Below are 15015 nucleotides of genomic sequence, written 5' to 3'. Positions count from 1 at the left end.
TCAGCCTTTGCCAGGAAGATACATCCTTGTGGCACACATTCAGTTGTCAAAGGAATCACTCTTGAAATAGAGTCTTTAAGTACTGGGAAGAAAATCATGTTCTCAAAAGTATTTCCCAATATACCTAATCAATTCTCAAATTTGGGTCTCAAATAATACTAGCAACATGCACATAGGTCTTGTACACCTACTTTCCCCCAACTCTCTGTCTTTACTCTGTCTTCTTCCTGGGGATAATCACTGAGATTTCTCTTTTCTTTGGGGACAAGGCTGGCGCTAAGAAACCCTCCCTTGGCCACTTCACAGCAAAAGCACATTGAAGCTGCTCACACAAGCTAATGGTTAATACAGAATGAGAACTCAAAGTCTTCTCAAAGCCTGAAACGCTAAGGGTGAATGAAACAACATGGTACATTATATATCCAAGATAAATAGCATTATCCTATTGTAAAAAGAGATGAGGAAACCAAGACTTGAAAGAGTTTAAATAACTTTACTCAAGTTCACACAGAACTAAGTCTGGACTCTTCAAGACTTTCCCATCCGATCTCAGTTTCCAAGGTCAGCAGATATATTTACCAAATAGAGTGCCCACAAGTGTGCCAAGCCCTGGATATATAATAGTGATCAAGCAGACAGGTTCCTTCCCCTCATGTAGTTCACACCTGGCAGACCTAGCTACCGAGGCAGGCTGGAGAAGGAGGCCTCATTCATTTCATCTACACTGCAGGCTCTCTCACAAGCTGGTGAGTCATTCATATGGGCAACCCTCCCCCCCCCCCCCCCCGCACCCCCGAAATTGAAATGAGCTTTAAGCAGGGTCAAGGTAAAGGGGATTAGTAGAGAGAAACAGTCTTGTTTCTGAAGGGTTTCCCTCAAAAGAGGAAAAATAATCGAAGTCTTAAAAACCATTCTTAAAAATACCCGGGTTCCTGGGTAAGGAGGTGGGCGTGGAGGGAGAGGCAGGGAGGTGTGCGGCGAACCCTCAGCCAGCCACGACTCACTTGCCAGAGGAATACCAGAGGGCGGTGTAGGACACCAGGGAGCGAAGCCCCCCGTTCTCCCTCCGGCTCGCAGTCGCCGCAGGCCCGCGGGGGGGACCTCGGGACCCCGCCCCCTCCCCCGGGCAGTAGCGGCAATGAATGGGCGACTCGGGTTCTCCTGCAATCGCCGCCACCCCTCCCCCGACCGCGGTCCCCCCGCGCTGCTGCCGTCACAGGGCGGGGAGCGGGAGGACCGCGAGGCAAACAAGCCCCAGGGCGCCTGCTTGACCCTGGGCGAGGGCGCTGCCCCGGGCGCCGAGAGGGGCGTGAGGCCCGGTCCGCACCGGACCCCGCCCCCGCCTGGTCCCCGACCCCCCCCCCCCCGCTCGGTGGGCTCGCGGGCGTGGGAACCGGGACCCCTCTGCTCCTGGGGCGGCGCGGGAGGGGCGCGAGCCCCCCGAGTCCGTGCCCCCGACCCTACCTCCTTTTTCACGTTCCACAGCAGCTTTTCTTTGACCGCGTCCTCTGCGCTGCCCATGGTGCGGCAGGTGGCGGGCCGGCGGCGCCAGGCGGCCCCCCGATCCCCCGCTTGCCCTCGCCGCCTCCGCGCCTCCCGGCTCAGCGCCCCACGCGTGAGGCGGAGCCCCGGCCCGCCGCGCTCCCCGCCCGCCGCCGCCGCAGCCACTGCCCGGTGCTCAGCTCCGCAGCCATCTTCCGAGCCCCGCAGACGTCAGGCAGCAGGCCCGGCCCCTTCCCACAGCCGGCAGGGAGGGGGTGTGTGCGCCGCGACTGGGGAGGGGGGGGGGGTCAGGGCGGGTGCGGACGCCTGGGGGCGTCGGGCCCCGGCGCGCGCCGCAGGGACGGTTGTCATGGCGACGGGCAGGCTCCCGCCCCGAGGGCGCGAACCCGCATTGTGAGCGCTGGGAGCCCGCTCCTCGCCCCGGAGCGGCGGAGCGGACGGACTTCTGGAAAGGGGCTTGTGTCTGGGCTGGCTTCAACCTCGGTGACTGCTCCCGACTTCTGGCCCCTCGGAGAGGAGCTAGGAGCCCAGGGTTCCCGGCCCTGGGTTCCTGTGGTTCGAATCCGGTCTAATCACTCCTCCGAACCCCGTGGCCTGTCAGTCGCTCTTAGTTGCAAAGCTTGTGGGAGGAAAGCAAGAATCCAGCCGCGAGCTATGGAGAACCGGAGCCCGAGCGCAAGAGGAAGCTCTCACCCTCCGCAGGGTCTTCCCGTCCCGCTTGGCTCATCTTGCGGATTTGTGGGAAGAGGGGGCACGAGTTGGAGTTAAGAGACTGGCTGGAACGGAGCCGGCGAGGGTCAGGCGAAACCCACTTAAGTGATTCGCGTTGGAAATCAGAGTAATCGGGGAAAGAAAAGGTTACTCAGTTATAAAACTTTATCACCTTATAGAAATCAATGGGACCGGAGAGAGCGGCGTGCAAAATCTACGTGACAGGAGGACTTTTATTTCTTCCCACGTGATACCACTTTAGCGTGCAAAAATTGAAATATGGTCGCAAAATAGGCCCCTGAATCAAGGGCCGGAGTCTGGCGTCTACATCCGGAGTCTCCCAGCCAGCCCCCATCAGTGGACTGCAGCGTGGGAAAAGTTGCCACGACGTATTTGCGGGGACTCAGGCACCCCGGGCTCACTGGCTACCGGAATAAACCTCGCGAGAAGGCGCGAGAGTCCGTCCGGGACTGAGGTCCTGCCCCGGGGCCGGAAGCGCTCGGCTCCTCCCGGAAGTAGTGCTTACTCGGTGCATGTGGGCCGCAGGATGGCGGCTCACCGCTCCGGCCCGCTGAAGCAGCAGAATAAAGCTCATAAAGGCGGGCGGCACAGCGGTGGTGGGTCCGCACAAGTGGGCAGCAAAGGTGAGTGGACAGAGGAGGAAGGAGGGCTGCTTAGCCGTGCCTAGACCGAGGCTAGACTTGGGACCCTGGCCAAGGGCTTTTTTTTAAGGAGCGCGGAAAGGTTCCTGTTCGTTAATCTCATGGTGCGGAACAGAACAGCCACTTCTGATCTGCCTTCCAGGCCGTGTAGGACCGAAAGTCTTGTGCAAGAAGGCGAAGAAGCAGCTCAGCCGAGTAGACCAGAGACATCGTGCCAACCAGCTCCGAAAGCAGAAACGGGAGGCGGTGAGAGGAGTGGGGGTTGGGACACGGTGCGGCTTCTGAATGGTTTTACATGGGTAATGTCTCAAACTAGAAATGGGCCGAAAATGGAGAGTAAACCCAGGGTACCTTCAGGCCATGCTCTTTTTAGTCCGAGGCCCTGCCAAACTTGACAACGCGTATACGTGGCCTTTAACAAGAAAATGCTTTTCTTGGGTATCTTCATTTATTTGGCCAGCTGTTCTTTTGCAGGGTATTCTGATTATTATGTATTATTATGTTTTCTTTTTTTTCTCTTTCTTCCCCCCCCCCCCTCCCCCCCCGAGACAGGGTTTCACTGTGTAACAGCCTTAGCTGTCCTGGAACTAGTTTTGTAGGCCAGGCTGACCTCGAACTCGCCTCGGGCTCCCAAGTGCTGGGGTTAAAGGCGTGCGTCACCACTACTGGGCTTTTGTGTTGTTGTTGTTTTTTGTTTTTTTGTTTTGTATTTTTTCCGAGACCAGGTTTCTCTGTATAGAATTGGAGCCTGTCCTGGAACTTACTCTGTAGACCAGGCTAACCTCAAACTCACAGAGATCCCCTTGCCTCCGCCTCCAGAGTGCTGGGATTAAAGGCGTGGACCACCACTGCCCGGCTTGTTTTTTTTTTTTTTAAACAAAGGGTCTCACTATGTAGCCCTTGCTGGCCTAGAACTCTCGCCTCCTGGCCTACCACACCCAGCTATTCTGATGTTTTCTAATGTTTTACGTTAAAGTTCCCTTGCTACTTTTACAAGCCAACAAAGAGGTTGGGGGGTTGTGCTTTGGCAGGGCAGCTTCTGTGTTTTTGAAGATGTAATAGTGAAGCAAATGAATGAAATAGTCTCTGAACCTTTGTTTTGCTAGGTTCTGGCAGAGAAAAGGCAGCTGGGCAGCAAGGATGGGCCTCCTCATCAGGTGCTCGTGGTGCCTCTGCACAACAGGATTTCCCTTCCAGAGGCATTTACATTACTTCAGAATGAAATCTTGGGAACAGTGTACGTGAATGAATTCGGAAGCACCCAAGGCTTTATGCTTCTAAGCCGTGTAGTGAGACGTCGCTGGTTTTTCACATATGCAAGACCAGGTTAGAATATCCAGTATTTTTCTGACATTATGTTTAAGTAGTTCTGTTTTTTGATTATAATGTTCTAACTGCCTCCTCTGCTTTGTGTCTGCTTGTTTCCAGGGGATCTGCATACTGTCTTAGACATGGCGAAAGTTGCTGATACCATCCTGTTCCTCCTGGATCCACTAGAGGGCTGGGACAGCACTGGGGATTACTGTCTGTCTTGCCTCTTTGCTCAGGGCCTTCCCACCTACAGTAAGTGTGTTGGAGTGTTGGAGACCAGCAAAGAAAGTTAATTAGCTTTTTTTATTACTTTAAAACAACTTTTTTATTATCATTATTATTATTTTGTTTTGAGACAGGGTTTCTCTGTGTATAACAGCCCTGGCTGTCCTGGAACTCACTCTGTAGACCAGGCTGGCCTAACTCACAGAGATCTGCCTGCCTCTGCCTCCCGAGCAGTGGTGTTAAAGGCGTGCGCCACCACCATCTGGCTTAAAGAGAATTTTTATATCTAGGCTGCTCTTGCCCAGAGGAAAACTGGGAAGATGTACTTCATTTTGACGTTTCATTAGTGTTAGCTAAGTCTTGAGTTTCCCAGTGACCGTTGGGTTGTTGTGATTGGAAATGAATTTTCCAGTAGTGAAGCAGTACGTCACTAAATTCTTCCTTTCTCTTCTTTCAGCACTTGCTGTCCAGGGGCTTTCTGGCCTCCCACTAAAGAAACACATAGATGCCAGGAAGAAGCTAAGTAAAATAGTGCTGAAACGCTTTTCCGAGCATGAAGTCCTGTTGCTGGACACCCCACAGCAGGCAACTGTGCTGCTTAGACAGTTGGCTAACCAGAAGCAACGGCATCTTGCTTTTCGAGATCGGCGGGCTTACTTGTTTGCCCATGTTGCTGACTTTGTGCCTAGTGAGGAGAGCAACTTAGTGGGCACCCTGAAAATCTCAGGCTATGTTCGCGGGAGGACTCTGAATGTAAATAGTTTGCTGCATATCGTTGGACATGGTGATTTCCAAATGAATCAGATAGATGCCCCTGTGGACCCCTTCCCTTTAAATCCTAGAGTGATTCAGTCCCAGAAGAAACCAAGCATGGCAATGGAGGTAAGGTGGATAGGGTTTTCATTCCTGTGAATCGAACCCAGGCCTCAGCAGACACTCTACTACTTGGCTACATTCCTTGCCCAAGATTGTTGGCTTTAACTTTTTTTTTTTTATTACAGATTTTATGTTTGTATGCTGGAGAGGGAGCATATTACTGGTGTGGAGGGCAGGGGACAACTTGCCAGGGTTTGGTGCTCTCCTACCTTGTGGGCCCAGAGGATTAGACTCAGGTTATTGAGTTTGGGGCCCAGACTGTTTTGTTTTTTTGTTGTTGTTTTTGTTTTCCAAGACAGGGTTTCTCTGTGTAGCTCTGGCTATCCTGGAACTTGGTCTGTAGACCAGGCTGGCCTTGAACTCACACAGGTCCACCACCTGCCTTGGCCTTCCAAGTTCTGGGACTAAAGGTGTGTGCCATCACTGCCTGGCTTCTGTTTTTTATTTTTATTTTTTAGAGTATTTATTTATTTATTTATTTTGGAGCTGAGGACTGAACCCAGGACCTTGTGCTCACTAGGCAAGTGCTCTACCACCAAGCTAAATACCCACCCCACCCCCTTTTTTTTTTAAAGAATGTATATTTGTATATATAACTTGGCACAGGATGGAAAATTTAATTTTCAGAGAAGATAGTTTTTGCACAAGTGAGGAGGTGGCTAGTTTGAAATGTAAGGCAATAGACAATTATACATATCGATCAGTTGTATTTATCCATTACTTTCAGGTGTTCTGCACAGTTGGCTCTGCCTTGGTGGCAGATGTGGACTCTTTTCTCAGAATTTATTTGAATTGGGGAAAAAATTAACGAACACTTGTGAATTTAAGAAATATAGTAGCATGTAGTAGCATATGTATAGTAACATGTAGTAGCAGATGTGTAGTACCAGATGTGTAGTAGCAGGTGCAGACCTGCTGTGGAAATTGAGAGTACACTAGCAAGCTACATAGGAGAGCACGGTCAACCAAGTGTTTGGAAGAATGACTAGCTTATGAATTTCACAGAGTGAAAGAATATCGGGACTATGTGAACCTAGGTATAGTGATGGAGTAGAGGATTTCTTTGAACTTTATTTTAAAGACTTGGACCTCACCATGTAGCAATGGCTGGCCTGGAACTTACTGTATAGAACAGGCTGGCCTCAAACTTTGCAGAGATCAGCCTGCTTCTGCCAATGAAGCGTTGAGATAAAAGGTGTGCAACATCATGCAGGGTTTATTTGAATTCTGAAGAGAGCAGTTTGAAAGGGAGTGTAATAAACAGGTAGGAGAGTGTTGTCAGATTTTCTTAGAAATGATCTCAAGAGTTAAGCAGGGGAGCAGAGTTGAAATGCTAGAAGACAGCCATTTGGAAATTTTGGTATGTTTTGATTTCTGTTTAATTTGTGGATCTCTTGGGTTAGTTACTGTTAGATTTACCAGACTTGGTTAATGTGTGATAGACTGTTACCTGCTTTTGGTTTAGATTTGTACTACAGATGCTGTAGCTGACATGGAAGAAGACCTTAAGGTTCTGATGAAAGCAGACCCTGATCAACAGGAAACTTTACAAACAGAGGTTTTTCCAGATCCAATGGAAGGGGAGCAAACCTGGCCTACTGAGGAGGAACTGGATGAGGCAAATGGTCAGTGGTAGCAAACATGTTAGTAGTTCTTTACTTGGTCACTGCTTGCTTATAGGGCTGGATGAGGAAGTGGCTAGAGTTCAGATACTACATGACTGTACTAAGCAAACACTGGGCACAGCTCTGCTTCCTTTCTCAAAATCACTCGAGGCTCGTCTTTTTAAATAATAAATGATATTAAGTTCATTACAGGGTTTATTTAGCTGTGTATCGGTTGCTAACCAAGATAGCTGAATTAAATTTGGAAGTAGTCTGTTCTCATGTAACTGCTATTTTCTCATGTTGGTAGCAGTGTCTGCATAGTGAGAATACAGAAAGGAAGTATAATTAATATATAAATAATGTGAATTAATGAATTGTCTGGGTTTTACAGATTTACTGAAGCAGCGTTCCAGGGTGGTAAAGAAGGTCCCTAAAGGAACATCCAGTTACCAGGCTGAATGGATTTTGGATGAAGGTGATGAAAGTGGTGGGGAAGGCGATGAGTACGATGATCTACAACATGAAGGTTTTATGGAAGAGGAGTCCCAGGTAAGAAAATGGGCCACTGGGCCACTTGTGTGTACAACTTCAAAAATGTGGCTGTGTGAAATCAGCTGCTTAAGAATGGCTGTAATTTCCAAAGCTACAGAGAAATGCTGTCTAAAACAAAACAAAACAATCCCAAAAAAAGAATTGCTATAATTACGGAAAGGATGTTTTTATTACTTCCTCTCTTGTTAGTTTATTTTGTGTAAAGTACTTGCCACATAAATGTTAGGACTTAGAGTTTGAATTCCCAGAGCCCATGTGAAGCATGATTTAACAAACAACAAAAAATCCTATGTTGGAGCCCACTAGGTTTCCTGGTGGCTGTACCCATCAGGACTGCATAAGAGGTTGATTGAACCACGGGCCTGGGCACCAGATGTTTGTATGGGTCTACACTTGACTATAACTAGCAAGGGGGAGGTCTTTGGCTCCACCCCTTGGCACTGTTAAAATAGACCTTTGGAATAAAGCTCTGGGCCGGTGGATAAGGATCCAGGCCCACCTGAGTCTGTCCTGTGTGTTCTATTTCTCTCCCCCTTATTTCTAAGTCTCTTATCCCTCAATCCTCAAGAGTTCCTGGAGTAAATAAGTGTGGGGGCTGGTCTCCCACAATCCTGTCTCAAGGTGGAAGGTGAGGACAATCAAAGATGTCCTCTGACCACCACATGCGTGTCTGTACCCATGTATCACACTCTCACGTACAGTTTTGTATTTATATTGCTTACAGATAGGTGTCTAGGAAAATTAATCTTTGTTTAGTTGCTTTTGGGGTAGAGATGGGTAGGTTTCTCCTGAAATACCTGCAATTTTTTTTTTTAAGATAGTCTCATTAGCCCATAACTGCCCTTGAACTCAAGCAGTCCCTCCTCCCTTCATCTTCCCAGAGCTAGGACCATAGGCATGTGATTGTTAGTTTGGTTTTGTTGTTGTTGTTGAAGACGTTGGCACATCATTTTATTGTTGTTGTTGGGTAGTTTTGTCCTTTTTTTCTGACAAGTTCTCATGTATCCCATGTATTAGCCCTGAACTCAGTATGTATCAGAGAATGATTTTGAACTCCTTAATCTCCTGCCTCTGCCTCTACATCCCCAGTGCCTGGATTATAGAGATACTCTGGCATCCTGTGTGTTAGTTTTTGATGTGGAATCAATTACCAGGGCTTCACAAATTCTAGGGAAGTACTTTACCAGATGAACCACACCCCCCATATGGTTTTTAGGGTGTATGTCTTTGGCAGGGGGTGTTTGAGATAGAGTTTCACTATTTTGCTCTGTTCTAGAACTCACTATGTAGACCGGGCTGGCCTTGAACTCACAGAGATCCACCTTCCTTTGCCTCCCAAGTTTTATTACTACACCCAGGGCTTTCTTGTGGGGGTGGGGGGTGGGAGGCAGTCAGGGACAGCTTACTGAGTCATTTCTCCCTTTCCATATTTGGGTTCTCTATATAGAACTCAGGTCTAGAAAGGAGGTCATTTGGAAACAAGTGCCTTTACTCACTGAGCCACCTTGTTGGTGCTATGATTTTTGTTTTTTTGGAGGTGGGGGCTGGGGGGTATAGTCTTATGAATCTCAGGCTCATCTAGAACTCTAGCTGAGAATGACCTTGAACCCAGGTGTTGATTGTTCAGGCATGTGAAATCTGCCCAGTTTTAGGCAGTACTGGGTGGGGATCCACCCAAGAGCTTTATGTGTACTAGGAAAGCACTCTACCTCTGCCTTGTTTGGGGTTGTTACTTTTTTTTTTTCTTACTCTGTCACCCAGCTGCCATCAAACTCCTAATGAATCTCCTGCCTCACCTTCCCAAATGCTAAGACTACTAAGTGTGTTTCATAATGCATAGTTGTGATCCCTCGTTTTACAGGATGAGAGTGGTGAGGAGGAAGAGGAGGAATGTGAAACTATGACTCTAGGGGAGTCTGTGCGTGATGATCTCTATGACGAGAAAGTAGATGAAGAGGCTGAGGAGAGAATGTTGGAGAAATATAAACAAGAAAGATTGGAAGAGATGTTTCCAGATGAAATCGATACCCCCCGTGATGTGGCTGCTAGAATTCGGTTAGTACTATGGGAGCAGGAAGCAAATGAAGAAAAACATTGTCCTTGTAGAGCTAACATGCTATCTGAGAAGCAGAAACACAGTCAAGGTTCAGAGGGCCCTAGTGAAACAGACATACCTAGGTTAATTAGCAAATATTCCCTGCAGGAGTAAATGCTCAAAAGAATTTGAGGAAGTAAGAGTGTATTTGGGGAACTAAGAGTGTATGTTTTGAATAAATGCTCGTAAAAGTAAGAAGGCTGGACAGTTGTGGCACACACCTTTAAATCCCAGCACTCAGGAGGTAAAGGCAGGCGGTTCTCTGAGTTCGAGGCCAGCCTGGCCTACAGAGTGAGTTCTAGGTCAGCCAGTGCTATATAGAGAAACCCTGTCTTGAAAAACCAAGGCGGGGAAAAAAGGCAAGAAAATGTAGGTGATTTTTCTTGAAGTAAGCCTGACGAAAAGCGAGTGTCAGTATTGGGTATTAGAGTTCTCAGGCAGGTTGAAGAGCCACAGTCCCTGGTAGGCACCAGGGGGGCACTATATATCTTTGTCCCCTGTGGAAAGCCTGAGTTGAGGTCTCATGTAGAGCAAGGTATTCTGGATCTTCCTGCATATTTCCATGCCCAGTTTTAATTCATTAGGATATTTTGATTTCTACTGAGTAATTTTTAGTTTCAGACTGTTTCACTTTGTAGCTCAGGCAGACATGGAACACATGATCCTGTCCCAGCCTCCCCAGTGCTGATACTACAGGTATATAAAAGACTTCAAGGCATGTGTGATTTGTGCTGTGCTGGGGATTGAACCCAGGGTGTGTATAATAAGTAAGCATTATATCACTGAGTTACTTTCCTAGATAAGAGTACTTTGAAAAAGCTAGAGCATTGACCATGTGAGGTGAGTCTTATGTAGCGCCATCTAAACCTCTTTCTTTAAAAACCTGTGTTCTAGATTTCAGAAATATAGAGGCCTCAAGAGCTTCAGGACATCTCCTTGGGACCCTAAGGAAAACCTTCCTCGAGATTATGCTCGGATCTTTCAGTTTCAGAATTTTATTAATACTAGAAAAAGAATCTTTAAACAGATTGAGGAAAAAGAAGCTGAAGGAGCTGAGGTATCTGCCTTCTTGTCCACCTTGTAATTTGTCTTTTTCCTCGTTTGGGAACAAAGAGGGATCAGAGATAATTAACTGAGAAGGTGAATCTGGGTGGTTGACACATCTGTGAATGATGACACTTTTCGCTTAACTTGGAGAAAGGTTTTGTCACTATTGGGACATTAAGGGTAACCCTGTGATTGTCTTGTGCATCTTTCTGGCAGGTTGGCTGGTATGTCACACTCCATGTCTCTGATGTCCCTGTCTCAGTGGTTAATTATTTCAGGAAAGGAGCGCCCTTGATTGCATTTTCTTTACTACCTTATGAACAGAAGGTAAATCAGTGTTTTGTGGGGAAATGGCAGAGTTCCAAATATTTTTCCAAGGTGTACAACATTTTGCTCATTGAGGTGAAAGGCTACCATTTTGATTGAGGAATCAGAATAGAGAGAAGTCAATGATGGTTAAGCCCAAGATGTCTGAACCTGTCTGAAGCATCTCAGTGATGCAGTCTGTGTGGTTCTGAGACTTCCTTAAGTATGTTTTTTTTTTTTTTTCAAAGATCAGAATGGGGAGTAGCAAGCAGTCTTTTTTTTTTGTTGTTTTTTTGTTTTTTGAGACAGGGTTTCTCTGTGTAGCTTTGTGCCTTTCCTGGAATTCTGTAGCCCAGGCTGGCCTCGAACTCAGAGATCTGCCTGGCTCTGCCTCCTAAGTGCTGGGATTAAAGGTATGCGCCACCACCGCCTGGCTTTTTTTTTTTCCTTAAGATTTATTCATTATGTATACTGTATAAGTGTTTTTGCCTGCAGGCCAGAAGAAGACACCAGATCTTATTATATAGATGGTTGTGAGCCACCGTGTGGGTGCTGTGAGTTGAACTCAGGACCTCTAGAAGAGCAGTCTGTGCTCTGAACCTCTGAGCCATCTCTCCTGCCTGGGGCTAGCAGTCTTAAAAGTAAATGTTTATGCCAGTGTAAAGATCTGTTCTCTAGGTGGCCAGTAGTCATGCACACTAGGAGTGGGACAGCTGCTATAAAGGTTGTGGAGGCTTGGATGATTTTGGTTGGGAGGCTATATGGTGATCAGGCAATGTGAAGGTCATTAACTATGGCTTAGCTCTTATAATGTTAGAAGTGGACCAGTAAGTTAGCTTAGACATGTGTGTGGAAGCACTGATAAGGCCTGTATCACCTGTAATGTCAGTTGGTGGTGGGTAAAAAGGACTATTTATATGACATCTGTATGATGTCATTAACTAGCATGGTCAGTTCTTAGAGAGAAACTAATGTTTGTTTGGCTTGCCTTTCAGGTTAGGCCGTTGTATGCCTAGACTATGAAACATTTTTTATTTGGTCCTCAGATGTCAGTATTGAACATGGTGGTGAGTCGGAACCCTGGCAACACAGAACCCGTGAAGGCCAAAGAAGAATTGATCTTCCATTGTGGATTCAGGCGCTTCCGAGCCTCGCCTTTATTCTCTCAGCACACAGCAGGTTAGCACGAAGCTGCTGGGGTCTGTCACCTGTTGTCTTACGGTTGAAGGCGGAATACAGTGAGAGAGAGTTTCAGTACTCTGACTTAGGAGCCGATGATGTTTTCCTTCAAGATGTCTGAACCTGTCTGAAGCATCCCAGTGATGCAAACTGTTGTGCTGAGGCTTCTCTGCTCTGAGTATTGTTCCAGAGTAGGTTTTAAACCAGAGTTGGTAGCTTTAGGAGTACGTGTTGCCTGCTTTTGAACAGGATCATAGCTCACTTGCCTTTCAGTGACAGGAGACAGATGATGACAGCATAATTGGTGCTCTGGGTAAATTTTCTCATCTATCACATCATTTTGTAAACAAAGTTTTACTGAAACATGGCATCATGTCTTTTGATTTTTTTGGGGGGGGCGCTCTTTGAAACAGGGTTAAGAGGGCTTTGAACTTTGGGTTCTCTAACCATTACCTCCCAGTATTATTATTATTTTGCCTATTTATTATTAAGTATCTAACTATATTGTGTATGATTGTCTTGTGAGAGTTGAGAAGCAAGGTCTTAATATGTAGCCCAAGCTGGCCTTCCTTGACCTTCAGAATGGTGGATTATGGGGAGGGGTACACCACCATGCCCAGCTGGCATGGTGTTATGAAGGCACACTAATGTACCTGAGTAGCTGGAATAGCAAGAAATTGGGAGCTGGTCAGGTGCTCAGCACTTGCTGCTGAACCTGAGGACCTACATTCAGTGGGTGCCTTGACCCTGCATGATGGAAGGGGAGAACTGTCCCCTGACTTCTACTCTAGTGCTGTAGCAATATGCCCCCACACCCCCCAAAAAACAAAATGTATTAATAAAAAGCTTTTATTATTTTAAGAATGCAATAGCTGTGTTACAGATGAACAGAGCTTTTCTGCTAGCTTACTGTCCTGTACCCAGCACACCAGAGCTTGGCTTTCTAGGTAGAAAATGTTTCTGCTCAAGACTGAGTTGCTGCACAGTCAGTCTGAGTAAAAGTATTGGTTGTAGTGAGATCAGATCACCTGGAGGACTCTTTCAATGCCAGCCATAGTCTAAGCTCTGATTCTGTCTCCAGTTGAAAAAAAATCACTGATGGGACTAGGTTTTCTCTTTTAGTTGTATTAATGCAGGGAAAAATTGTCTGAGAGTTAGTAGTGTAGAGAAACAGAAGATGAAGCTGGTAATCTTAGCCCTTGAGAGATGGAGGAAGGTATATTGTAATACATGAGCCCTGTCTCAACAAAACAGACTGGGGCTTGCAGAGGACCTGGGTTCAATTCCCAGTAGCCACACTGGTCAGCTTAGAGGCACCTGCACACCCACACACCATGAGGATATACCCAGACAAAAACATGAATCTTAAATACCACTGCTTTTGGTTAAGTTACAGTTAGGCTGAGAATATGACGTAGATCTATGGCAGAGCACTTAGTGTATACACAGCCCTATGCTTGATCTCCTTTACTATAATTTTAAAAGGTGGGGCTATGTGTGGCAGCAACATAGCTCCTAACAGCCCTTTGGATTGCTTTATGGTTTCTCAAAAGGCTTTTCGCTCTTCTTTCTATTTATTTGGGACCTTTCCGTTGGAAGCTGATAAACATAAATTTCAGAGATTCTTGACTGCTGATGCGGCCCGAGTGGTGACAGTGTTTGCGCCAATCACTTTTCCTCCTGCATCTGTGCTGCTTTTCAAGCAGAGAAGCAATGGTATGTTGAATTCTAAATGGTAAATAATGAACCTACTAGGACCATTACTTTTCTGTAATTAAACCTGGGGTTTAACTGTATTAAGGTAAACTGGTGGTTTTTCAAAAATACCAATTTCAAACTCATTGAGGGGGTATGTAAGCCCAGGGTGATAACTAGTTCTTACCTGTTGGCACACTTCAGTAGGTGTTGCTTGGAGTATTATATTTAAGGTGGGTTTGGGGGGACTGGCTCAATAGAAATATCTTTCAGTAGTCCTTGTGGCCTCAGAAAGGTAATGGTGCATTTCTCCAAGATAATCTTGCATGGGTCTTTAAAATAGATTAGAGCAAAGCTACACAGAGAAACCCTATCTCGAAAAACCAAAACACCATCACCACTACCACCACCACCACCACCACCACCAGATTAGAGCAGTAGCTGAAGGATTTGGCCTGTAGATTAACAGCAGCTCTCCTTTCCTAGGAATGCACAGCCTCATTGCTACAGGCCATCTGTTATCAGTGGATCCAGACAGGATGGTCATCAAGAGAGTTGTTCTGAGTGGCCATCCTTTCAAAATTTTTACTAAGATGGCAGTAGTGCGCTACATGTTCTTCAACAGAGGTAGGCATGAATGAAGGAGTGTGGGATCTGATTCCCTGTGGTGGGAGGACTGGCTTGATGCTGTGGGTTTTATTTTGTGTCTCTGTTCCATTCTAAGAGGACGTGATGTGGTTTAAGCCTGTGGAACTGAGAACCAAGTGGGGCCGCAGGGGACACATCAGGGAGCCTCTAGGTAAGAGACTGGGATACCCTGGTGTTACCAATGGACTACTGGACTATAAAGTTTACTGTTTAAAAGTGTCTACTTTGACCAGTTTGCTGTTTTCCTTCTAGGTACCCATGGCCATATGAAGTGCAGTTTTGATGGGAAGCTAAAATCTCAGGATACAGTATTAATGAACCTCTATAAGCGAGTTTTCCCCAAATGGACTTATGATCCATATGTACCAGAACCAGTACCATGGGTGAAAAGTGAGATCTCCTCAACAGCCTCTGAAGTGGACATGGAGTAATGGAGTCAGTGTGATTCTGTGTCTACTGCGGTCAGGACTCCAGTGTGGGTGGGAGTCTGGCTTGTGACTAGGCAGTTTGTGCTTTTCTGTTTCAGCTGCTCATGTCTCCACTAAGTGGGGTTTACACTGTTTCTTGGTCTCCAAATTCTAGCTCTTACTGAAATACT

The 15015-nt window shown here is 46.6% G+C and overlaps 3 protein-coding genes and 2 non-coding genes across 6 annotated transcripts in view; 3 read left to right on the top strand and 2 right to left on the bottom strand.

Moving 5' to 3' along the window:
- Window positions 1-1621, bottom strand: part of Sgsm2 (small G protein signaling modulator 2) — a 41187-nt gene extending 39566 nt beyond the window's left edge. Inside the window, exon 1 of one of the 2 annotated variants that reach the window (XM_052756059.1) lies at window positions 1465-1621. In XM_052756059.1, the coding sequence (XP_052612019.1) occupies window positions 1465-1521 (57 nt within the window). In that variant the 5' untranslated portion in view covers window positions 1522-1621. The remainder of the gene's footprint in view (window positions 1-1464) is intronic. The other variant, XM_052756060.1, reaches the window with a different exon arrangement.
- A 122-nt stretch (window positions 1622-1743) lies between these two features.
- On the top strand, window positions 1744-14930 carry Tsr1 (TSR1 ribosome maturation factor). The gene is made up of 15 exons (XM_052756061.1): window positions 1744-2858; window positions 3019-3122; window positions 3983-4202; window positions 4305-4439; window positions 4870-5294; window positions 6754-6913; window positions 7287-7444; window positions 9309-9502; window positions 10437-10599; window positions 10806-10916; window positions 11942-12074; window positions 13674-13790; window positions 14256-14396; window positions 14494-14568; window positions 14670-14930. Exons 1-15 carry the CDS (start codon window positions 2762-2764, stop codon window positions 14846-14848), a joined length of 2412 nt encoding a protein of 803 aa, XP_052612021.1. The 5' UTR covers window positions 1744-2761; the 3' UTR covers window positions 14849-14930.
- The window catches only part of Srr (serine racemase), a 31452-nt gene continuing 20908 nt past the window's right edge, over window positions 4472-15015 (bottom strand). Inside the window, exon 8 of the mRNA XM_052756068.1 lies at window positions 4472-4901. Coding sequence (XP_052612028.1) covers window positions 4866-4901 — 36 coding nt within the window. The 3' untranslated portion in view covers window positions 4472-4865. The remainder of the gene's footprint in view (window positions 4902-15015) is intronic.
- LOC128123580 (small nucleolar RNA SNORD91 family) lies at window positions 11028-11120 on the top strand. Its single transcript, XR_008222753.1, has one exon. It is a non-coding gene; the product is annotated as a small nucleolar RNA SNORD91 family (small nucleolar RNA).
- Window positions 12159-12249, top strand: LOC128123579 (small nucleolar RNA SNORD91 family). Its single transcript, XR_008222752.1, has one exon. It is a non-coding gene; the product is annotated as a small nucleolar RNA SNORD91 family (small nucleolar RNA).

This window comes from Peromyscus californicus, unplaced genomic scaffold (assembly GCF_007827085.1).
Source record: "Peromyscus californicus insignis strain IS unplaced genomic scaffold, ASM782708v3 Scaffold_3__1_contigs__length_106647218, whole genome shotgun sequence".
NCBI lineage: Eukaryota > Metazoa > Chordata > Mammalia > Rodentia > Cricetidae > Peromyscus > Peromyscus californicus.
This window is presented reverse-complemented; position numbering and strand designations above follow the sequence as displayed.

Excerpts from the sequence above, each read along its gene's own strand:
- Tsr1 (XM_052756061.1), top strand. The coding sequence starts at position 2,762 with ATGGCGGCTCACCGCTCCGGCCCGCTGAAGCAGCAGAATAAAGCTCAT. Across the intron at positions 2,859-3,018 it reads CGCACAAGTGGGCAGCAAAG|GCCGTGTAGGACCGAAAGTC; the intron begins GTGAGTGGACAG and ends TCTGCCTTCCAG. Across the intron at positions 12,075-13,673 it reads ATTCTCTCAGCACACAGCAG|CTGATAAACATAAATTTCAG; the intron begins GTTAGCACGAAG and ends TTCCGTTGGAAG.